At 42.1% G+C, this 24,026-nt stretch overlaps 1 protein-coding gene and 1 pseudogene across 1 annotated transcript in view; one reads left to right on the forward strand and one right to left on the reverse strand.

The window, feature by feature from the left end:
• RYR1 (ryanodine receptor 1) overlaps positions 1-24,026 on the forward strand; it is a 127,521-nt gene that overhangs the window by 28,455 nt on the left and 75,040 nt on the right. Inside the window, 30 exon segments of the mRNA XM_044305921.1 lie at positions 1,553-1,627; positions 1,839-1,917; positions 2,072-2,184; positions 2,293-2,392; positions 5,951-6,047; positions 6,129-6,203; positions 6,409-6,565; positions 7,977-8,141; positions 8,264-8,385; positions 12,924-13,110; positions 13,334-13,469; positions 14,235-14,330; positions 14,943-15,061; positions 15,153-15,286; positions 15,373-15,614; positions 15,772-15,964; positions 16,042-16,258; positions 16,427-16,531; positions 16,671-16,774; positions 18,155-18,238; positions 18,319-18,478; positions 19,903-20,050; positions 20,389-20,594; positions 21,038-21,212; positions 21,328-21,536; positions 21,614-21,975; positions 22,063-22,192; positions 22,877-23,037; positions 23,616-23,781; positions 23,926-24,012. Coding sequence (XP_044161856.1) covers positions 1,553-1,627; positions 1,839-1,917; positions 2,072-2,184; positions 2,293-2,392; positions 5,951-6,047; positions 6,129-6,203; positions 6,409-6,565; positions 7,977-8,141; positions 8,264-8,385; positions 12,924-13,110; positions 13,334-13,469; positions 14,235-14,330; positions 14,943-15,061; positions 15,153-15,286; positions 15,373-15,614; positions 15,772-15,964; positions 16,042-16,258; positions 16,427-16,531; positions 16,671-16,774; positions 18,155-18,238; positions 18,319-18,478; positions 19,903-20,050; positions 20,389-20,594; positions 21,038-21,212; positions 21,328-21,536; positions 21,614-21,975; positions 22,063-22,192; positions 22,877-23,037; positions 23,616-23,781; positions 23,926-24,012 — 4,404 coding nt within the window.
• Positions 9,891-10,949, reverse strand: LOC122946006 (annotated as a pseudogene).

The raw sequence follows: 24,026 nt of genomic DNA on the forward strand, positions 1-24,026 counted from the left end.
GAATGCTTTTCTTTTGGAAGCCCCTATTGCTTAGCTATATCATCTCAGGATGCCAGTTTCAGCATTACATGGTATCCCGTTTGAATCCTGCTGAGCATACAATGACAAATTTGTCAATGAAAAAATCCTTACGAGGGATTTTGTGACCATGATCTTCATATACACATTCTTTAAATTCTGTTCCCCTCATATTTCACATCAGCTGTCTTAAAAATCCCTCCAAAAATAGAACACTCTATCAAGTGTATCGTCTTAGAAGCTGGAGGAGCTATATTTTTTTATTTAGCAAAAATGTTAACAGAATGGAATATAGATGCCTTACTACATTCTAGATATGTTGTGGAAGATGAAAATTGGGGGATGTAGCCAGAATTTTGTGCATTAGTCTCTCCAAACTCCAGCCCACTGGACGAAGGTCCAGCTAATTTATTAAAAGGCGCACACCTTGTAATAAATTTGTCGCATCTTCTGGTGTCCATGCTCCAGAAACTAAAATCTACTCCAGTCAGGAGCTGAAACAGATTTCAGCAATAATTTACTGTACACTAGTTTCCTGGCGTTATTTATTGTAAAAGACCCTGTCCTTTCGAGGAGCAAAGAAAACTATTTTGATCATTATCCATCCCGGTTTCTCCAATGCAATTAAATTTGTACTGAACAGTATGACAGCAATTGAGTCAGTCGTATAATTGTCAACTAGGAAGGAAGCGAGAACAGTGTTATAGAAAGCTAAAAAAAAATAATTGCCAATTCATTTGTATGTTTAGTTCAATATGTCTATCCATGGAGAGATATAGTTTCAGCAGGTTTTCTATTACCCACCTTCTATCTCCCGTCTCCTTGTTTTGCAGCCTGTGTGCAGAAGTCCTTTTTTATTTGGTCTTCTTCTAATCTCACAAAAACTAGACCTTCTTTTTTCCTTTGACTCCTGTTTTTATGATTCCTTCTCTTTCCTTCCTTCACCGCATGGCACAACACAAACCTCCATTCTAACAGGTGTTGACCAGGTTACTGAAGATCTCGGAAATGCAGATGATGGCATCTTTGAGTTTTTACAGCTTGCAGAGGGAGGGAGTCATCCTCATTAATGGATTACTTAATGGTTAAGGAAGCAATACTCATCTATGTTCTCAGATAAAAAAAAAGGTTTACGATAGTTTTGGTGCATTCCAAGACATACCGTACATCTTCTTCTAACCTATCTAAGATAGGATTGAGAACATTGAGAATTGCTTAAAAATATGTTTGGGTTTTTTTGTCCTTGAGATGGACATACATTCCAATAATTTTAAAGATTTATAACCCACAACATATTTTGACTTGCATGTAATCTGTCTGGCAACAATTCTTGTACCATTACAGCTACACTTCCTAGATTTTGAGGGCAACCACGATGCATTGTGTTATGGATTATGCCACCATGATATAGGAGAATTGGCAAGGATTGGTAATCCATCTACCATTACCAACATGAAGACTCGGTGGGATTGGAATGTTAGGGGGGAAAAAAATATGTTTCATATGTTGATTTGCCATTTTTCTTCCCATATAGTCTTCTCAAGGTGGGGGACACAGAACATTGCTCTATGGTCATGCCATTCTCCTGAGACACTGCCACAGTAATATGGTAAGTTTTAATGTATTGACTTTAAACCTGGAACTTGATGTTGATCTTGAACTCAAGAAACTGCACCAAACTAAAATATTAATATAGATGATGAAGAATAATTAGCCAAGTTGGACGGTTTAAGACATTTATCTATTGAACAAGGGTTCACCTTGTAAAATTGTATCACTCATTTGCCCTATTAATATATGTGTTCTCCTATTTCCTTAAGTACCTCTGCTGTCTGACTACATCTCGTTCTCTTACTGATAAACTGGCTTTCGATGTTGGTCTACAAGAAGATGCCACAGGTATGGTACAACTGTGTGAAGGAACATCTAGTAGTGTGTAGGGTAGGTCAACACCAACCGTGGCATACTAGCGGCACTAGTCCAACTCTTCGATACGGCACCCAAGATTTTACTTCCAACACTAAAGATTGTTACCCTGTATTTTCCTGAATAGGAGAAGCTTGTTGGTGGACCATCCATCCAGCATCAAAACAGCGTTCAGAAGGAGAGAAGGTGCGAATAGGTGATGATTTGATTCTAGTCAGTGTTTCATCCGAGAGATACCTGGTAAGTTCAAAGATCCTCTACACATACCCATTCATTTATCTTGTCTACGGGTATATTCAATGTGATCATCCATTCTCACTATTAGTTAATTTCGTTCCATTTCAACAGCACCTCTCCACAGCGAGTGGGGACCTTCAAGTGGATGCTTCATTCATGCAAACTCTATGGAACATGAATCCAATTACCTCTGGTTGTGAAATAGCGGAAGGTATGTAGCCATTTTTTCCGAGTTTGAGTTATCTTCTGTGGTGGTATGAAACTGATACCAATATGTATGGTTGAGATAAGCCAAGTCCATAAAAATTAGAATTTGATTGTTGACCAAACAACAATTTATTCTATTTCTGAGCTATAATTACCCCAAAGGAGATTTAAAGCAGGAATCCAATTTTAGACTTCATTGTCTTAAATGGTGAAAAAATTCTTCCAGATAGGAAATAAGTAAAAATTTACTTATTTACTATACTTTTATTCACCAGCCATGAAGATGAATTAGGTAATTTCACTGGCTAACTTTTGAAACTGACCCTCCTCCAAACGGTGGTACATGTAAATGTAGATACTATCTGTGACGGACCGAACCGTCACTTGGGCTGCTGGAGAGACCTGAGGGCTAGCCTCCTTCCTATGGACTATGGAACCAGAACTATGAAGACCCCCTCCCCCCCCGGTTCATTATTCTACAAAGGGAAAAATGGGTAGTTTCTGCCTGTGAGTGATTACGTTGTCCCATTGTGTTGGTTAATTGTATCACATGTGTGTGTTTTCTGCCTGTGTAACTGCATGTGATTGTTTTATGTAAGAAACTGTCTCAGTCTTCCACAAGGTCCCCCATGGGGGTGTGCCTTGCTGGAAGACCTGCATAAAAGGCTGGTATGTAGCCTCATTAAAGTGTCCTGTTCTACCCTTCATGAAGTCTGGGCTCATGTTTGGGGGATTGGAGAACTACACTCTTAGTATTGCTATAATCATTATACTCTCCAGAGTATAATCCCTAGCTCTTGTAAGAGCTGTTCCTGCATCGCTCTCTGAAAGAAGAGAGGGTCACCCACTGGAGCCTGGAACCTTGTCGTAGGTCCAGGGTGGATGGAAGACGAGATCCTAACCAAGCTACGGCAGTTCGTGGGGTTGGCAGTGCTTACGGTGTTGAGCGGAGTGCTTGGAGCCCTCGGGAAGCACTAGGAGCATACCCAGTTGGGGTGCTAGGAGATCCGTTACACTATCCTTACCCTAAAAAGTCCATAGACACAGAAAGGCCAGCACTACTGCAGCTTTGCTGGTGGCGCTAAATGCTCAAGGTCTTGTAAACCATTATATTCAGAAATGAAGTGCCATGAAATCTTTATTACTGCATATAATGGGTTAGCCTTAAAAGGGTTGGCATCATTTAGATGAACAGCACCACTGTTAGGAAGTGGATGTGGACCTGAAATGTCTATCAAACAGATTTGACTTGGGGCTACTCCTAAGGGCGTTATTATGGCAGCCCCAAGTTATTCTTCCTTTAACCCCTATACAGGGATCTGGACTCCGCAGCAGGGGAACCACCAGGCCACTACTTCTTAGAGTAGTCACTGTTTGGTAGGCTGCTAACCCATGGGGTCAAGGGACACTGAGGAATCAGGCAAAGTCATAGTCAGTGACAGGCCGAGGTCATGGCAGGCAGAGTTCATGCAATCTAATAAACATTCTGAGTTCAAAGTGAGCAGATCTGGGTCAGAACGGAGATCAGGTAGAGGTCAGGTCATGCAGCGAATGCCCAAATCCAAAAACAGGCAGAATGTCGGCACACAGGCAGATAAGAAATAAACAGGATGCCTTTACAGGAACCTAGCAAACTGAAACCTATTGCTCAGACACCCCACAAGGGTAGATTCTTTAGGTACTCCTAGATGGTCAGCCATTAGTTGAGGAAGATTAGGGTGCCCTCTCTGGCCCTTTAAGATGCAGAGGGAGCTTATGTACAAACCGGATTCCAAAAAAGTTGGGACACTAAACAAATTGTGAATAAAAACTGAATGCAATGATGTGGAGATGGCAAATGTCAATATTTTATTTGTAATAGAACGTAGATGACAGATCAAACGTTTAATCCGAGTAAATGTATCATTTTAAAGGAAAAATATGTTGATTCAAATTTTCACGGTGTCAACAAATCCCCAAAAAGTTGGGACAAGTAGCAATAAGAGGCTGGAAAAAGTAAATTTGAGCGTAACGAAGAGCTGGAAGACCAATTAACACTAATTAGGTCAAATGGCAACATGATTGGGTATAAAAAGAGCTTCTCAGAGTGGCAGTGTCTCTCAGAAGCCAAGATGGGTAGAGGATCACCAATTCCCACAATGTTGCACAGAAAGATAGAGGAGCAATATCAGAAAGGTGTTACCCAGCGAAAAATTGCAAAGACTTTGCATCTATCATCATCAACTGTGCATAACATCATCCGAAGATTCAGAGAATCTGGAACAATCTCTGTGCGTAAGGGTCAAGGCCGTAAAACCATACTGGATGCCCGTGATCTCCGGGCCCTTAAACGACACTGCACCACAAACAGGAATGCTACTGTAAAGGAAATCACAGAATGGGCTCAGGAATACTTCCAGAAACCATTGTCAGTGAACACAATCCACCGTGCCATCCGCCGTTGCCAGTTGAAACTCTACAGTGCAAGGAAGAAGCCATTTCTAAGCAAGATCCACAAGCTCAGGCGTTTATACTGGGCCAGGGATCATTTAAAATGGAGTGTGGCAAAATGGAAGACTGTTCTGTGGTCAGACGAGTCACGATTCGAAGTTCTTTTTGGAAATCTGGGACGCCATGTCATCTGGACCAAAGAGGACAAGGACAACCCAAGTTGTTATCAACGCTCAGTTCAGAAGCCTGCATCTCTGATGGTATGGGGTTGCATGAGTGCGTGTGGCATGGGCAGCTTGCATGTCTGGAAAGGCACCATCAATGCAGAAAAATATATTCAGGTCCTAGAACAACATATGCTCCCATCCAGACGTCATCTCTTTCAGGGAAGACCCTGAATTTTTCAACAAGATAATGCCAGACCACATTCTGCATCAATCACAACATCATGGCTGCGTAGGAGAAGGATCCGGGGACTGAAATGGCCGGTCTGCAGTCCAGATCTTTCACCTAGAGAGAACATTTGGCGCATCATAAAGAGGAAGGTGCAACAAAGACGATTGAACAGTTAGAGGCCTGTATTAGACAAGAATGGGAGAGCATTCCTATTTCTAAACTTGAGAAACTGGTCTCCTCGGTCCCCAGACGTCTGTTGAGTGTTGTAAGAAGAAGGGGAGATGCCACACAGTGGTGAAAATGGCCTTGTCCCAACTTTTTGGGGATTTGTTGACACCATGAAATTCTGATTCAACATATTTTTCCCTTAAAATGGTACATTTTCTCAGTTTAAACTTTTTGTTCCGTGATTTATGTTCTATTCTGAATAAAATATTAGAAGTTGGCACCTCCACATCATTGCATTCAGTTTTTATTCACAATTTGTATAGTGTCCCAACTTTTTGGGAATCCGGTTTGTACATGTGCCATATGGGTGCAGCAGAAGCAGAGTCTCCACAGTGGGAGAGCAGGTAAGCAGAGTGGTTGTCCTGAGCGCCGGAGAGTGCTAAGCAATACTGGGCACGAGCCGCTGCCTTATTAGCCACTCTTCCCTATGGGCCGAGTATGTACCGGGTGCCTATTTGAAGAAATATGTGATTCTGACCTAATAGAAATGTTTTTTATATTGCCACAGGATACCTTACTGGTGGAGATGTTCTACGCCTGTTCCATGGTCATATGGATGAATGTTTAACCATTTCATCGACAGACCAAGGAGAGGAGCAGCGTAGGTAAGTCACATACTTTATAATTTACACAGCGCGGGTCACTGATCTAGTTTCATAGTCACTTGCTTTTTCTTATATTTGCAGGATAGCCCATTACGAGGGAGGGCCAGTTTGCTCCCATGCGCGGTCTTTGTGGAGGCTGGAGCCTTTGAGAATTAGGTAATTATAAAACTGCTCAGCTAATCTTAGCTCTAAATGGCAGAAGACTCTGAATATTAAAACAAATAATCAAAGAAAAATAAAGCAAATGTAAAATTCAGAAGCTCAGTTTTTGTAGTCGGATGTCCCAGGAGGACCGGCATTTGCTTCGTATTGTGTAATTATGCTAATGCTATGGTCTATGTATGGCTAATTTTTTTTATAGTTGGAGTGGGAGTCACTTAAGATGGGGACAGTCCTTCCGGGTGCGTCATGTGACTACAGGGAGATACCTGGCCCGCGATGAGGAAAAGGGTCTGCTACTGGTTGATGCCGAGAAAGGCAACACCAAATCTACTGCCTTCTGCTTCCGGGCTTCTAAGGTAGAGCCAGTCTTCTGAAAGTAAATGGAGGATATTCTGGGAACACATAAATTCAGCATTTCGCCAAAACAAATCTCATCTGTTAGGGGAATAATTATAAGGAGTGCAGAGATGGCCGTCGCAGTCGGGCCCCGATGCCTGAGGGGGGCCAAAGGCCTGTCTTCCACATATGTATTATAAGTGCCACATGGTAAGAGAGGGCCCTAACATAGATTTTTCTTTGGAGCCTAGAACCTCATTACCTCTATCATCTGTGGGGATACTTAAAGAGATTTCTTACATTGTACAATGCCTTTCTGCTAGGAGGGCCTAAGAAAATTCAAGGGTTTAAAGGGCTTTTCCAGGAGTCCGATATTGATGACCATCCTCGGGATAAGTCATCAATATCAGATCGGTGGGGTCCGACTCCTGGCACCCCAGCCAATCAGCTTTTTGAAGTGGAATGGCCTCTTCACAGCTAAAAGGGATTGATCACTTTTTGGGTGGCTGTTTGGCAAACCTACCTCCTGGGCAAGCCTGCAAAGAGAAGCAAATTGACCTGCTCCCTTTGCTACCCAGCCTCATATGCCTTGCTCAGGTCTCCCGCTGTCAACATACGATTTGACACCGATGCAGTGTTGACTTTCTCCCCTTGCGTCCTGACTCCTGTCAACTCGTCATGTGACACGAGGAAATAAGGTCACTGTTACAGTCAGCGATTGGCTGCTGCAGCGTCAAAGTGGATGTCGACAGCGGGGCGCATGAGCAAAGCAGCTGAGTCTGGGGAATGAATGAGCCAGGATCCAGTGGTGTGGAGCAAGTATGCTTCCCTTCGCAGCTCTGACCAGGAAGGGAGGAGGGGGGAGCAGGTTGCCAACCCCCCCTCAAAAAAAAAGGTAGTCAACCCCTTTAACAAGCACAGTGCCCAACATTATATAGTGGCTGTGCTTGGTATTGCATCCCAGGCTGCACATAAGCCATGTGAACAATAAATGTGACGACCGCACTCAAAAGAGCATCATGGCCTCTTCAAAATAGTTGATCAGTGGGGGTACTGAAAGTCGGACCCCAATGTACAGATATCAGTGATCATTAGGATTGGATAGTCCATCAATACTGAACTCTTGGGGCCACCAATAATTAGTTGAAAACATGCAGCACTCCTCACGAAGTATGGTGTCCATCAAAATCAATGGGCTATCCATGTAACACATGGAGGTACCAAAGAGAGATAGATAGAGAGATGGTAGCACCCAGTTGGACCTTTATTGGAGACTGCTAGCAATTCTGCTATCAGGAATAATAAAGGAATGGCACAACATAGAGCTGTAAGAATAGATGCTCCAAAATTTTTATTACATGGGGGAATGCAAGTAGTTATTTAAGCAGACATGAGAGATGATAGGACTTCTAATGTTTTCTACGTCTACAGGAAAAGTTGGATGTTGCACCCAAGCGAGATGTGGAAGGGATGGGCCCTGCTGAGATCAAATATGGAGAGTCCATGTGTTTTGTTCAGCACGTTAATAGTGGTCTTTGGCTCACTTATGGTGCCGCTGACTCTAAAGTGGTCCGTTTGGGTCCTGTAAAACGCAAGGTAACTTTCATAGATATAACAGGGAGTGGCTGATGTCTGCTACTTCATCGGAGGTAAGAACTTATTGGTTGATTTCTGACTCTTTTTATTTCCGTCTCTCTTTTTCTCATTGGCATTCTAAGGCTATTTTGCACCAAGAAGGTCATATGGATGATGCTTTGTCCCTGTCACGTTCCCAAAGAGAAGAGTCCCAAGCTGCAAGAATGATATACAGCACAGCCGCGCTTTTTAACGTGTTCATCAAGTGAGTGCTTTGTTGAATATGGAGGACATATTCAGCATTTACAAACAGATGCCGCATGTGCAGTAATGACCGGTAGTCTTCACTATTAAATGCAGAGTTAAAAAAAAATACATACAGGAATATAAAAATAATAACAGAGTGGTCATAGTAATCCAGTACCACCTGCTGCCCAAGATAAAGAACTAGCAAGCCCCACCACTAACTCAAAGGAAGTAATGACATTCGTCAAGAACTCACACAATCATATGGGTGGGGTTGGGGGTGAGCACCTGTAGACTCTCAGAAGTTATATATATTTTAAATATAATTTATTGTCATGTATTGGAAGAAGTATTAGACATCTGAAGAGCAGCTACGATAGATGCCAAGCTTGAGGGATATATATATATATACTGTATATAAATTGATACATACATACCGAATTTTTGCTCCATAAGACGCACCTAGGATATAGAGGAAAATTAAAAATATTTTTTTTTTTTTAAATCAAACCTCAGATCTTACCTCCATGCTCCATCAGTACCGAGATCAGACCCCAGATCAGACCCCCAAGCTCCATCACATATCTGTATTGTTGTTAAGATGAATGATGAAGGAAAAATGAATGATATTGGCAGCAATCCTTGGTTCTTTTCCAGAGATGAAGCTTTATTCTGAGTATCAGGCCCAGATGCAGCAAGGTTTATAGCTCTTACAATGAATGAACCTACTAATACCCAGAATGATGTTACCTCAGTTCATTCACCACAGTACATTCATCTCCAACCTTCCTTTAGCCTTCCTTCTTATATTATTTGTACCCATTGACTAACACGTGGAGGACATCTAATTGGCTGATACTAAATTACAAACCTAAACCTAAGTCTATTGGTCGTTTTAAAACTGTACTGTTATTCTGATAGGTTGATTGTCTAATCCTGTTTTAGTGGTGGCTGTGATAACTTAAAGAGCGGAAGGAAAATTCTTGTCCGGGCGCCTTTGTGTAGACCTAGGTGATGTACAATAGTCACCTTTATTGTAAACAATACATACAAGGGAGAGAAAACGTTATCAATTTTTCTACCAGTCAGGGAGTCTCCGCTGGCCTAGAAAACCCTGAGGTCTACATTTTAGCATTTGATTTAAACAAAAGGATCTTCATCTTTCCAATCTCACCTCTAGACATCACCTAGGAGTTGTAAATAGCTTCTGACTGTAACTATGATTACCACCTGATTAAACGTCCTCAAGTGTTAGATCAATGTAATGGCCATGTGTCAATATCATGTATAATACATATATAAAATATATAGTCTACCAATACTCCCCCCCTTGAACCAATTCAGATCTGAACTGATTCACAACAAAATAAACATTCAGGTTTACGTTAAAGTATAGCTGCTAATTCAAACATTTCTCCCTTTCTGTCATCCTCTTACGTTGTTTTCTCCCATAGCAATATAATCATAAACTGCATGAGTATGAATATTGTAGACATGGTTTGTAGTAATGGGTGAGTATAGGTATTATATGGGATGCTCCACCATCTTTTTAGCATTAGCTATATTTTCTTTGACCAATTTCTCTAATTCTATAACTCTCCTATCATCCCTCTTAAATAATGTGTCCAATTCAATTGCACCAACCCGGTCATCAAAGTGAATAAAAGCATAGTCCTTCAGCTTTTTAACTCTTTCCAGTTTGCCAAAAGCTTTCTCCAAGATTTCCTTGGTAACTGTGTTTGCAAGGTTGCGAACAAATAGCACTTTCACCTTTGCCATGACTTCTGGTTTGGGATCTTCAATTGGGTCTGCCCATTCCACTGTCATTGTCCCATACTTTTACTTTGCCATTCATTAGCCGACATCTAGCTTGAGCAGCTGTTTTATGATCCTCATACTTAAGAGAGAAGAAACCTCTATTCTTTTTCTTATCATCTGGCTAATGATAGAGTATGACCACAGTAAGACCGTCGGTGACTTTACCAAATTCTTCAACAATTTGCTCCTTTGTTTTACTTTTTGGAATAGACCCAACAAAAAGTCTATTATTGGCAACAGAGATGCAAACACCAATATGCTTTCCTGATCGAATTTCATGGTTGTTGTACAACTTGACAGCCTCCTGGGCAGCCTCTTTTGAACAAAACGTCACAAAAGCATAGCCTCTTATGTTAAAGGATCCATCATTAAATGGAGATCCCAGATTGGCCCAGCCTTTTCAAATAGTGGAACAAGCTCATCTTCAAACAGATCTCTAGGTATTGTGCCCACAAATATCTATGTGCCAACAGTGGGTTGCTGTCCTGAGTGAACTGTGCTTGGGGGTGGACCACCATATTTTCTTTGAACAGTTGTCACATCTAGAGTATATTCTGTTCTTTTAAGAAGGGCCTTTATTTTGGACTCATCTGGTCTTTTACTAGAATCCACAACTTTGTTCCCTTGTTTCTCACGCTGCCTGTAGGTTTTCATGACACCACATAAAAAGGCACTTTTATTCTGTAAATGCGAGAGGTCACTATCCTTAAATTGCTGTAGTACGGCTAATGCACCCTCTTCATTGAATTCCATCAAAGCTTCAATAGCCTTTGACCTAGATCACTATTCCCGATCTGCATGGGTACTGGCTGTGTCCGGGCTGCCTATTCTGTTCCTGGGTGTCAGGGAGTCAGACGAGTGCACCACTTGTGTGGTTGCAGTATCAGACCCCCATTCCTCCTCAGATCAGACCCCCATCAGGTCCTCAAGCTTCATCAGACCTCATATCTGACCCCCAAGCTCCATCAGACCTCAGATTAGACCACCAAGCTCCATCAGACCTCTGTATCAGACCCCCATCAGAACCCCAAGCTATATCAGACCTTTGTATCAGAGCCCCATTTCTCCTCAGACCTCAGATCAGACCTCCATTCCTCCTCAGACCTCAACTCAGACCCCATTCCTCCTCAGAACTTAGATCAGACCCCCAAGCGCCATCAGACATCTATAGCAAACCCCAAGCTCCATCAGACCTTTGTATCAGACTCCCATTTCTCCTGAGACCTCACATCACACTCCCACCATACCCCCATTCCTCCTTGGACCTCAGATCAGACCTCTATCAGACCCCAAGATCCATCATACCTCTGTATCAGACCCCAGATTAGACCCCATTCAACCTCAGACCTCAGATCAGACCCCCAAGTTCCATAAGACAAAAAAGAAGAATTACCTCTTCTGCTCCGGACTGTGCTGACACTCAAACCTCTCTGGTCTTATGCTGACCTAGTGCTATAGTGCCCTTCTACGTTCACTATGTCCTGATGCTGTACACAGTCAGGACAGTGCAGTGCGGCGCCCGGAAGAAAACTCGAGAGCGATGAGTACATCTAGCACAGTGCTACACTCCCCACATTTCCTACATACTTATCATTAGTATCGGCGGTCATTAGTATCCACACTTTAGGATGCACTGCCATTTCCCCCCTGCTTTTGGGAGGAAAAAAAGCATATCTTATGGAGTGAAAAATATGGTGAGTCCTGCTTCCACTGCCCATGCAGGCAAAGCCTGCGAGTCCTGTTTCCCCAACTGACTCATATAAAAAGCCAGTGAGGCCTGCTTCTACTGACCACTCATAGAAAGATCCTGTGAATCCTGTCCCTCTCCAAACATCGAGTGACAAAGACAGTTCTTCCTATGTACAAACTCCTACAGGGAAAGCTGTCAATCACTGTGTCTGTGGATAGGGAAGCAGGACTCGCAGGCTTTCTCTATATGTGGTTGAGGAGGCAGGACTCACAGGCTTTTGCTATGTGGCTGGGGGAAGCAGGATTCACAGACTTTCTCTTTGTGTGGATGGGGTGGCAGAACTCATAGGCTTACGCTATGTGTGGGTGAGGGAAGCAAGACTCACAGGTTTTCTCTATGTGTGGATGGGGAGGCAAGACTCACAGGTTTTCTCTATGTGTGGATGGGGAGGCAGGACTCACAGGCTTTCACTATGTGTGGATGGGAATGCAAGACTCGCAGGTTTTCTCTATGTGTGGATAGGGAGGCAGGACTCACAGGCTTTCATTATGTGTGGATGGGAATGCAAGACTCACATGCTTTCACTATTTAGGTGGGAGAATCAGGACTTATAGGCCTTCTTTATGTGTGGATGGGGAAGCAGGGCTCAAAGGCTTTCTCCTTGTCAGTGGAAGAAGCAGGACTCGAAAGCTTTCTCTGTGAGTGGGCGGGGGGGGGGGGGATACAGGACTCACAGGCTTTGTCTATGTGTGGATGGGAGAAGCAGGACTCACATGCTTTCTAAATGAGTTTTGGTAGCAGTTAAGCAGCTTTTCACAAGGAAATACTTCATCTAATTTTAGAAAACTATGTATATCCTGAAGCTCATCGATGCTAATACACACATCTCATGTTAGTCTCTCACACCTGTTTCTATTTAATTTGGTTTACCATAAATCTGACAAATGAGAACATTTTATAGTATGCAATTTCTGTGTAAAGTGGTAGATAGGAAAAAATAATATGTTATAGCTTTAATTTTTTTTTATTATCTTGCTTTTTATATCCAGGGGCCTGGACAGTTTGAATGCAAAGAACAAGCCTTCAAAACCGGTATCATTGCCTATTGATATGGTTATTTTAACTTTGCAAGATCTGATTGGCTATTTCCAGCACCCAGAGGAGGATTTACAGCATGAGGAGAAGCAGACCAAGTTACGGTCTCTTAAAAACCGTCAAAATCTCTTCCAGGAAGAGGTAGGAGCAAGTTTGATACTCAATAGTCCTACCGTTTTGTGTATACAGCTCCTGTGCAGTCCTATATATATTCATCGTTGCAGTCATATCATATTGTTCCTAACCTACAGACAGTAGAAGAAGGGGGCAAAAGGAAGGGACATGACACATGACCAAAGTATCCGACCACAGAAGCTCCTTCTACTACAATGGTTTTATAGTCTGTCTGTTTGTTCCTCCTCAGGGAATTATCTCCCTTGTCTTGGACTGCATAGACCGTCTCAATGTATACAGCACAGCTGCTCACTTTGCAGAGTTTGCTGGGGAGGAAGCTGGCGAGTCCTGGAAGGAGATTGTAAACTTACTTTATGAACTGCTCGGTATGTACAATATCTTATAAGTGGTGGAGACAGGCTTCGGCACAAGGATGGGTCCAGGGGTGCATCTAGCCTTTCTGCTGCCTCAGGCAAAAAATGAAACAGTGCCCCTCCCTTCCCAATGCAAATTTCTTAACCTAACCCCTTCCCTTCAGCCCATGGCCCTTCGGCTGCCCCCTTTTTGCCCCTACCTGCTGCTGCCTGAGGTGATCGCCTGACCTGGTCTCATTGGTGGTGCACCCCTGGATGGGTCCTAAAGGCTTAGGTCTATGGTGGTGAGGGCAGTTAGCTGCCCTTATGGTCATACCTAGACCTAAAAAATAATAAAACATATATACATTTGATATACATAACACCTGGGGCCAAATCATGACTCGAAGCCTAGAAACATAGTTTTTCCTAGACCTTCAGCTTTTCAGAATTACTTTACCATTTAGATCTACATTATAAGTTGAGTAACTTTGCAAATCCATTGCTTTACTCATTTCGCAGTACCTGTATTGTATCCCAGAGCTACATTCACAATTCTGTTGGTCGCCACTGGAAACAGTCAACAAGCTTTTTGACAGAAACGTCCCAATAGCTTAGCTGAACTCCAATAATACCGTTGTGAAGTTCATTCTTCTTACATCAGATTAATGTACAATGCCTGGGTCAAGAATGCAAATCACCAGACTACCGCCTTTTTGGGTCATTATAAGTGAACCCTTTGACTATTTGCCGATTGACCCATTATCTTTTTACTGTGTTCTTGTTTTTGTCATGCAGCTGCACTTATAAGGGGAAATCGCTCCAACTGTGCCTTGTTTTCCAGTAACTTAGACTGGGTGGTCAGCAAACTTGATCGATTGGAAGCTTCATCAGGTAAGAGACTGGGAATCTTGACAAGGAGAATGTTCCTACCAGGCAGTAAAAACAATAATGTCTCTAAATCCAATTTGAAGCGATCAAGTGGGGTGAGAACATGACAAAAGTTCCTTCTGCCTCATATAGGGAGACCAGTTCTATTAATGGGGTTTTCTGGAAGTAGAATACTGATGATTTACCCTCAGAATTGGTCAACAATACCTGGCATCCAACTACCGGCACCCTTATCTGCTGTTTGAAGAGGTGTCTGTGTTCCAGTGACAGTTTGGGCCTACTTACAGCTTACAGCTGTTGCAGCCCAAACCCATTCAGCTGAGCTGCCTATAGGCCATGTGACCGATGACCATGACGTAAGCCGTAGTATTCACTGGAGCACCGAGCCTCTTCAAACAGCTGATTGGTGGAGGTGCCAAGAATCGAACCACCACCAATCAGATATTGATGACCTATCCTGAGGATAAGTCATTAATATTCTACCCTTGGAAAACCCCTTTAATTATGTGTTCAGTTACAGTAGAACGCCCATGTTACATTTCTCAGGAGTTACAATCCTGAAGTCATCAATTACTGAGAACTGGAGCTTAGCATACAAATATTATAATATTGCAGGGATTTTGGAAGTTTTGTACTGCGTCTTGATTGAGAGCCCAGAGGTTTTGAACATTATTAAGGAAAATCATATCAAGTCCATTATTTCTCTACTGGATAAACACGGACGAAACCACAAGGTAATTGTAAATCTGATGAACCCATGAGTGCTCATGTGTGAACAATTTTGGTGTTTTGTCTTCTTGAGTTGTCCATGCTCCTTACCTTTAGGTTCTGGATGTCCTCTGCTCTCTGTGTGTGTGCAATGGAGTAGCTGTTAGATCCAACCAGAATCTAATCACTGAGAACCTCCTTCCCCGAAGAGATCTTCTTCTTCAGACCAGGATGGTCAACTATGTCACCAGGTATGTAGTATATATATGTATGTATGCGTTTTTCCCAATGCTGAATCATCCATCCTCATTAAAGCTAATTCTCTGTTGTATTGCAGCATGAGACCTAATGTCTTTCTGGGAACATGTGAGGGATCCACACAGTTCAAAAAGTGGTATTTTGAAGTTATTGTGGATCATGTGGAGCCTTTCGTCACTCCTGAGACCACTCACCTGCGTGTTGGCTGGGCACTAAATGAGGGCTACAGTCCTTACCCTGGTGCAGGCGAAGGCTGGGGAGCCAATGGAGTGGGTGATGATCTGTATTCCTTTGCATTTGATGGGCTCCACCTTTGGTCAGGTAATCCAAAAAATTCTCAGATCACTTTACTCAATGGGCTCTAGTGGTTTTCAGCATTTATATGAGGACTAGTAGTAATTTGAAGATGCCAACCACAAATGAATCATCATTGTTAGTAATAGTTGTTATTAACCCCCTTGGTCTTATTTTTCTACAGGTCGAGTTTGCCGCTCTGTGGCCTCACACAACCAGCATTTGCTGACAGTGGATGATGTGGTCAGTTGTTGTCTGGACTTGACAGTTCCCAGTATTTCATTCCGTTTCAATGGGCACCCTGTTCAGGGCATGTTTGAGAACTTCAATTTGGATGGACTCTTCTTCCCAGTTGTTAGCTTCTGCGCTGGAATTAGGTAAGTGTTCTGCCTATTGAGATAAATGACATGTCTCTTACCATGAATAAGACCTCATCTGTGCCTGTCTTGTGCAGAATACGGTTTCTCCTGGGTGGTCGACATGGGGATTTTAAGTTCCTTCCACCACCTGGTTACACTTCAGTCTATGAAGCTCTTCTGCCTCGGGATCGTATGCGTGTGGAGCCCATCAAAGAATACAAAAATGACTTTCAAGAAATTCGGAATCTTCTTGGGCCCACCAAATCCCTTTCCCACACCTCGTTTGTTCCCTGTCCAGTGGACACTATACAGGTAGAATTAAAAAGAAAGACAAAGAGATTATCTGTTTTGCCAGCGACCCAGAGCACATGCCCCACCAAGCTACGCCGATGCGTATTGTATTCTGTACAAATATCATCTGGATATGGCGCTTCATATATTATGGCAATTCAGTTGGATATTGTACATCTCTTTTTGTAGATTGTCCTACCCCCTCACCTGGAACGAATCCGTGAAAAGTTGGCAGAAAACATCCATGAACTTTGGGCCCTCACAAGAATTGAACAGGGATGGACCTATGGGCCAGTGAGTGTCCCTTTCTGCTTTGCTGAAGCTACTACAAGCTTCATCTGATCACTTTGCTAGGCTGTTGTGCTTTAAGCTTAGCTAGATATTGGCAGCATTTACATAAATACAATTTTATTGCATTTTTTTATTCTTTTAGATCCGGGATGACAACAAAAGGTTACACCCATGTCTTCTCGACTTCCATAGTCTGCCCGAGCCAGAGAGAAATTACAACTTGCTGATGTCTGGAGAGACTTTGAAGTAGGCATTCAACCATAGAATTTACTAGTTGTAGGATGAATGGGAATTCCTTACTTTCATATCTGTAAGGGATTGTGCAGGATTTAAAAAAAGGCAATGTTGGAGATATAAACTTTACTGACCTGTTAAATCCCTCATGCTCCAGAGCTAGCATTCTGGCTGTCCCCACGTTTTTTTTGTTATTTTGCTGCAGTGATAATGTGCCATACATGCATGTGACCGCTGCAGTCCATCACTGGCGTGTACACTCAAGAACTCTGAAGCCAGTCACTGGCTGCAGTGTTAACATGGATGTACATGATGCCACCACTGTAAACAAAGACTGGTGGGGAGCACTGGAGCAAGGGTGCTGGAGTGGCAGGTGATTTAACAGATGAGTACTGGGTATTCTTCTTTTCTCTCATTTCTTCATTTTAATAAATTATTTTGGAAACCACAGACAGCCCCTTTAATTCTTAAGGCCTCCATGTACATTAGTGTACTGTCGGCTGAAACCACCAAGAACAGCACTTTCAGCCAACAGTTTGATGTATGTGAAGACCTTCCGACCCTTCACCGATAGATGATGTTGGGGGAGATAAGGATCGGTATCAATCAAAGATCAATATTTTTGCCTGATCTTTTTTTTCTCCCTAGAGAATTCTCTTGGACTGGCTTTCTCCCTTCTCCCAATTAAATACATGTACCCTTTTGGCTGAGTCGGAAGGGAGTCGGGAGTGATACAGTAGCTGTTGGCCGAATGATCGCTTGGCCGACAGCTATTAAATGTGTATGTCCGCCCTTAAATTATGATGTCGAGCTATTGAATGGACGATGACCAGACTTTGCCCACTTTGTCTACCCATGTACCATGTACAAGACTTGATTGCATGTAGCAATTATCACTTATAATGTTAATAAGTATATTGAATACAAATACTGTCATTATGATAGTAACAGCTCATGAAATTTACTGGTTTGCCCTGTTATGAGTTTAAAGGGATTGTCCAGAATTAGAAAAACATGACCACGTTCTTCCAGAAACAACACCACAACTGTCCACAGGTTGTGTCTAGTAACTGAGCTGGAAACTGAGCTGCAATACAACACACAAGCATTCAACCCTTGGTGGTGGACCTCTGTAGAGTTGGATGGTAGCTCCTTATACCTTTCATATATGCATGTGGAAATTTTTGCTGTTGGATTCATTATACATTGCTTTTAAGGTAAGGCGTCTGTAGTGCCTACAGCTCCATGGTACGGGGCCGCAGGGACTCCATGTGTCTCTGTCTAGGGTGCAGAGCCATGCATATGGGACTTTATTTCCTGCTGAGCACTCACAAAATTATATTTTTGTAATTACTTATTTAAATAATTTGTACATTTTTTTTACCAATACAGGACCCTTCTTGCGCTCGGCTGCCATGTGGGCATGGCGGATGAAAAGGCAGAGGAAAACCTGAAGAAGATAAAGCTTCCCAAAACGTAAGTGTATGATGGAGTCATCAACATCATGTCCTGACATAATTGCAGGATAAAAAAGTCATCTTCGAATAATTCTATAGATACATGATGTCCAACGGATACAAGCCTGCTCCCCTCGATCTGTCTCATGTCAAGCTAACACCAGCACAAAACACCTTGGTGGATAAACTAGCAGAAAATGGTCACAATGTCTGGGCGAGAGACAGAGTGCAACAAGGATGGACATATAGCATCATACAAGTACGTAGACTCCAACCCACTTTTGACTTAATTTGTTGTGCCTTTACCCTTCATTCATTGCAATCTTCAAGTCAGTTCAATGGGTTTGGTAGAATATTGGCAATTCAGTGCCTGTCAACGATATGATGGGCCACTGGGCTCTTCAATCCTTAAAAAAATGGAGATGGCAAGCTCAACTAAAGTTCTCTATTGCATCCTAAAGTGTCTTTAAATGTGTTTATTGTCTTGTCCTAGTCTTGATTACATGTCTTCAGAGATGCATTCTCAATTCTGCAGGCTTTAGAATTGAAATTTACTACCATTCTTTGCTGTATAGAAAGAACTAGGAGCCCAATTGAATGAGTAGGAAAGTGTACGGGATAGGGGGTCAATGACACAGATAAAATTACAGATAAGTTACACTGTGTCATAAAAGGAGTTCTCTAGGATTTTGATATTGATGGCCTACTCTCAGGATAGGTCAGGTCATCAATATCAGATTGGTGGGGTCCAACTCCTGGCACCCCTGTGATCAGCTCTTTAAATAGGCGGCGCTTCATGAACGCTTAGGCCTCTTCCTAGGCAAGTGATGTCACCATACATCGGACACATGGCCTATGTGCAGCTCACTTCCATTCAATTTAATGACCTGGGCTGCAATACCAGGCATAGCCTTTATCCAGTGGATGGCGTTGTGCTTGGTATGCTGCATGGAGGCCTCAGTGCCTGATCAGCTGGGGCCTGTCCTGAGAATAGGCCACCAATATGAAAATCACAGACATTAGTGTATTGTCGAGCTCCCAACTTTCCCCAACAGATGATGTAGGGGGAGAGAAGGATCGGGCAAATTTTTTTTTCCCCCAGATCCTTTTGTTCTCCCAGGAGATGAACAACTTTCTCCTCTCTCTTTACGTTAAATTCATTTTCTATGTCCCTGTCTGTATTAAAAGAAATATCACAAAATCTTACAGTTGTGCCCAATAATAAACTGAGATGCCCTGTTCTATACAGATCAATTCTCATTAGGCATCTTATTATTATCACTGACAGGATTAGAATGATTACAATTATGGGTACCATCTATATATAGATAACACAGGATCCAGAATTTACAATAGATAATGGTCACAACTTATCTACTGCCCTTCCCTGCACAAGGTGAAAGAACATGCCCACAACGATCTTCCTTAGAAGTCAGTAAGTAATTTCCAGGCAACAGGTTACTATGGTCCATGTGATTTATGTAAAGCATATTTCTAAATCCTGTTAACAGCATCTTAGGCAAGATGTCCGCCCCCCATAATTATGTACAGAAAATAGAAGAAAAAAATCTACGATCAAAAATTAAAAATGGATTAGACAAAAAGAGAATATGTTTCAATATCTGGTTTTAAGTAGTAATAGAAAAATATATGGGTAAAATATTCCCTTTAATTACCCTTCAGGATATCAAGAATAAGAGGAACCCTCGCCTTGTGCCATACAGTCTGCTAGATGAGAAGACCAAGAAAACCAATAGAGACAGCCTGTGTGAGGCTGTACGCACTCTTATTGGATATGGATACAATATAGAACCACCTGACCAGGACAGCAGTAAGTACAAGCGGGGGACTTGTAATACACTTTAACATTTGGTTTTGAAATGGTATTAACTATTACACCAAAAACAGTAAAAATCCTATAATCCGGACCAAAAAGTACACAAACTTTTAAAATGTTCCATACTATTGGATTGGCATAGAGAAGTATGAAAAAATCAAATGTATGGATGTTTTTCTGAATGTGGTGGCACACCCATGAATGCAAATTTATGCCCAACGACTGGACAGCATGGGAAAACATCTCTGTATAGTTTTTTTTTTTTATAGAGAAAAGATGATGTTTGGAGATTACAAATTTGTTTCATAATGTGTTGTCTCTTCTTTCCTCAGCGGGTCAGGGAGTAACGAAACCTAGGTCTGAAAGAGTGCGCATCTTCCGTGCGGAGAAATCATACGCCGTCCATTCTGGGAAATGGTATTTTGAATTTGAGGCCGTAACGACAGGAGAGATGAGAGTAGGGTGGGCTCGACCTGAAGTGCGACCAGATGTGGAACTTGGAGCTGACGACCTAGCTTATGTGTTTAATGGATGCAGGGTGAGTGCTTGCATTGTATATGTGACAATACATGAACTATACAAACTTTCTCATATGTTTTACACAATTTTGGACTAGAACATTCTGCAGTAGTCCCAGGCTCTGACATACATTGTCCTCCTAAGGTCCAGCAGAAGGCAACCTTATTTGGAGATGACTTTGAAGCCAATCATTTGTCATTAGGGTCTATATCTTATGGGTTAAGTCATAAATAATCTATTAAATCATGCTGATGATATATTCTACATACATCAAGATGATGATGAAATTAAAAGTAGACTGTACATAGTCTATATGGATGAAAGGTAAAGTCTTCAAATCTTCTTGGTGACCTAGGGAACACCACTGCAAAACTGTATGGAGATGTGATATACTGTATTTAAAGGTGTTGACTTTCGGTCTTTTCATTATGCTTGCATCTGTCCTACTCTGCCTCCCCACAGGGTCAGCGTTGGCATATTGGTAGTGAACCATTTGGGCGTAACTGGCTTCCAGGAGATGTTGTTGGGTGTATGATTGACCTGACCGACATGAATATCATGTTTACATTAAATGGAGAGATGCTGATAAGTGATTCTGGCTCTGAGCTAGCCTTCAAGGATATAGAAATTGGAGCTGGTAAGTAATATCAATTTTGTAAGAAGTTTAATAGCCATCCTTTACCAAAAGGACACAGTGTCCTTTTCTTGAGCATGTATTTTCACTCACACATTTATTAATCTTAAATATTTAGGATTCATCCCTGTTTGCAGTCTTGGGATGTCCCAAGTTGGTAGACTGAACTTGGGTCAGGATGTCAGCAGTCTTCGCTACTTTACCATTTGTGGTCTACAGGAAGGGTTTGAGCCATTTGCTATTAACATGAAGAGAGAAATCACCACTTGGTTTAGTAAGAGTCTTCCTCAGTTTGTGCCGGTGCCTCAAGATCATGGTCATATTGAGGTGAGAGGTCATGACTTGATTAGCTTTTGAGAAACAAAGTTGTATAGGCAATGTACCACCATATCTGTATTTTTCAGGTTGGAAGAATTGATGGTACCGTGGACAACCCACCTTGTCTCAAAGTGACCCACAAGACTTTTGGGTCTCAGAACAGCAACACTGACATGCTATTCTTTAGACTCAGCATGCCTGTGGAATTTTATGAGACGTTTAAATGTACAGCAGGAGCTACTCCTCTTACTCGTACTTTTACCATACCTGAAGAAGAGGTCCAAGATGTTGATATAGATTCTGAATTTGAGCAGCTGAAGAAATCTGCTAGTCGCAAAGAAGCAGAAGCTACCAACGAGAAGGAAGCACCTAAAGAACCACCAAAGGAGGTGGCAAAAACTGAGAATGAAAAGGATGTTACTACAGAGAAGACCAAAGGAAAAAGAGGGTAAGCCAAATAAACAGCAGTCAAAGATTAACCGTCATAGATATTTCAGCATTCTCTGACTTCCTTTTAACATCAAATGTTTCTAAGGTTCCTCTTTAAAGCTAGGAAGCCAGCATTTATCTCGTCAGTTCCTGTTGTGCCAGCTATGCCTCGCTTGATGAAGGATGTAGTGTCTGATGATAGAGATGGCCTTGACATCATCATGAACACTACTACGGTATGCAAATTAGACAAAATATTTACCTTGTCCTTAAAGGGGTATTCCACAACATATGCCATAAATGTCTGTTACATGCCTGTCCCTCTTCTGGATCCACACCTATCTTGAGAATGGTTGTTATGGCCACCATGACTGTAGAAGAGGCCATGCATGTGCAAGTGGCTCTCTCCCATCACTTTGCTGACATTTTTAAAATAGTAGCGCATGCCTAAATTTAAGCTAGTGATGAAAATAAGATAGCTGTCATGCAAACGCTCATTCAGCTGCAAGCCATTGCTGCTGACCCCCTCCATACACATGCACTTTTGGCTCAACCTTGCATGCATGTGTTATCAATTGAGGGAATAAGACACTGCCAGACACCTCTGGGGGGGGGGGGGTCATGTTGAAAGCCAACTGGCCAATCCATCTTTTCCCTAACATTTGGTGTCGGGGGCGAGTAAGAACACCTCCATACACATTAGATGGTCAGTCAGTCATTCCTTTAATGTGTTTGACCACCTTTACTGGTATTGTAGAGCAGTAGCTAGGACTTCCTCCACCCAGGGCCATCTGCCCTGGCACCCAGCACTGAGGGTACATGTCCAGTCAGCCCCCCAAGCTTTGCCATAAGTATGGTATACATTCATTTCTGATTCATATATTCTTCATTACATTGTTTGTTATATCTTGGTTCTTTAGTACTATTACTCCGTAAGAATCTTTGCTGGACAAGAACCCACCGGAGTTTGGGTGGGCTGGGTGACTCCTGATTATCATCTGTATGATATGAACTTTGACCTGGGCAAAGTCCGTATGGCCACCATCACGATGGGGGATGACAAGGGGAACATATATAACAGGTGAGTGAAGAAAGATAGATATTCACATACAAAGAAACATACCTTTTATGTAATAGGCAGGTTAGTGTTAAAAAATAACAGTTTTTATTCAAGGGCGTACTTACCATAGAAGAAGCTCATATGACTACTATGAGGCCTCTGAGAGAAAATGCCCAGTCAAAGTTGGCCTCTAATGGTTAGGAATGGGATGGTATGAAGGGCCTTATTTTAATCTCCACTCTGTCCACTTTCATTGATGTACACTCCAGTTTTCAGTATTTTTTTTTCCCAGGTCAACTATATTTGACCATTAAGACCTAAAATAACGCCTCTAGTTCTATATCCCAGTGACAACTATTCTCTGCCTTATAGGCCTGTTAGGATGTAGAAATTCAAGTAGATGATTAGGATCCATGCAATGTCCCAATTATAGGGCTGTGGAAGGTCATAACAAAGGGTAGAAAGCATGATCAGGAGGACATCTAAGCATCCTTTCAGCCTGTGATTTCAAGCACTCATGACTCATGACAAATAAGCTATTTTCACATTCTTTATCCTGTGTAAGAGACAAAACCATATTAACTTCTTTACCGTCACAGCATCAAACGCAGCAATTGTTACATGGTTTGGGGTGGAGAATTCAGCAACAATACCCAGCAAGCTCGCGTCCGAAAAGAGGATCTTGTAATTGGTTGCCTAATTGACTTAGCGACTGGGCTCATGACCTTCACAGCTAATGGGAAAGAAGTTAATACATTCTTCCAGGTACATAGATGCCATACATTTTTTATCTGGTGTTAAAGATGTATTATAGTATGGATCCCTCAGTCCATAATGTAAAAAATCTAGTTGTCTTGTCATGTGTAATGTTTTGCCTCTTCAAATAACATTCTTCTTTGTCTTCTCAAGGTTGAGCCCAACACAAAACTTTTCCCGGCTGTCTTTGCTCAACCATTGAGCCAGAATTTGTTCCAGTTTGAATTGGGAAAATTGAAGGTATAGAAAACTCT

The sequence above is a fragment of the Bufo gargarizans genome, chromosome 9 (genome assembly GCF_014858855.1).
Source record: "Bufo gargarizans isolate SCDJY-AF-19 chromosome 9, ASM1485885v1, whole genome shotgun sequence".
Lineage (NCBI taxonomy): Eukaryota > Metazoa > Chordata > Amphibia > Anura > Bufonidae > Bufo > Bufo gargarizans.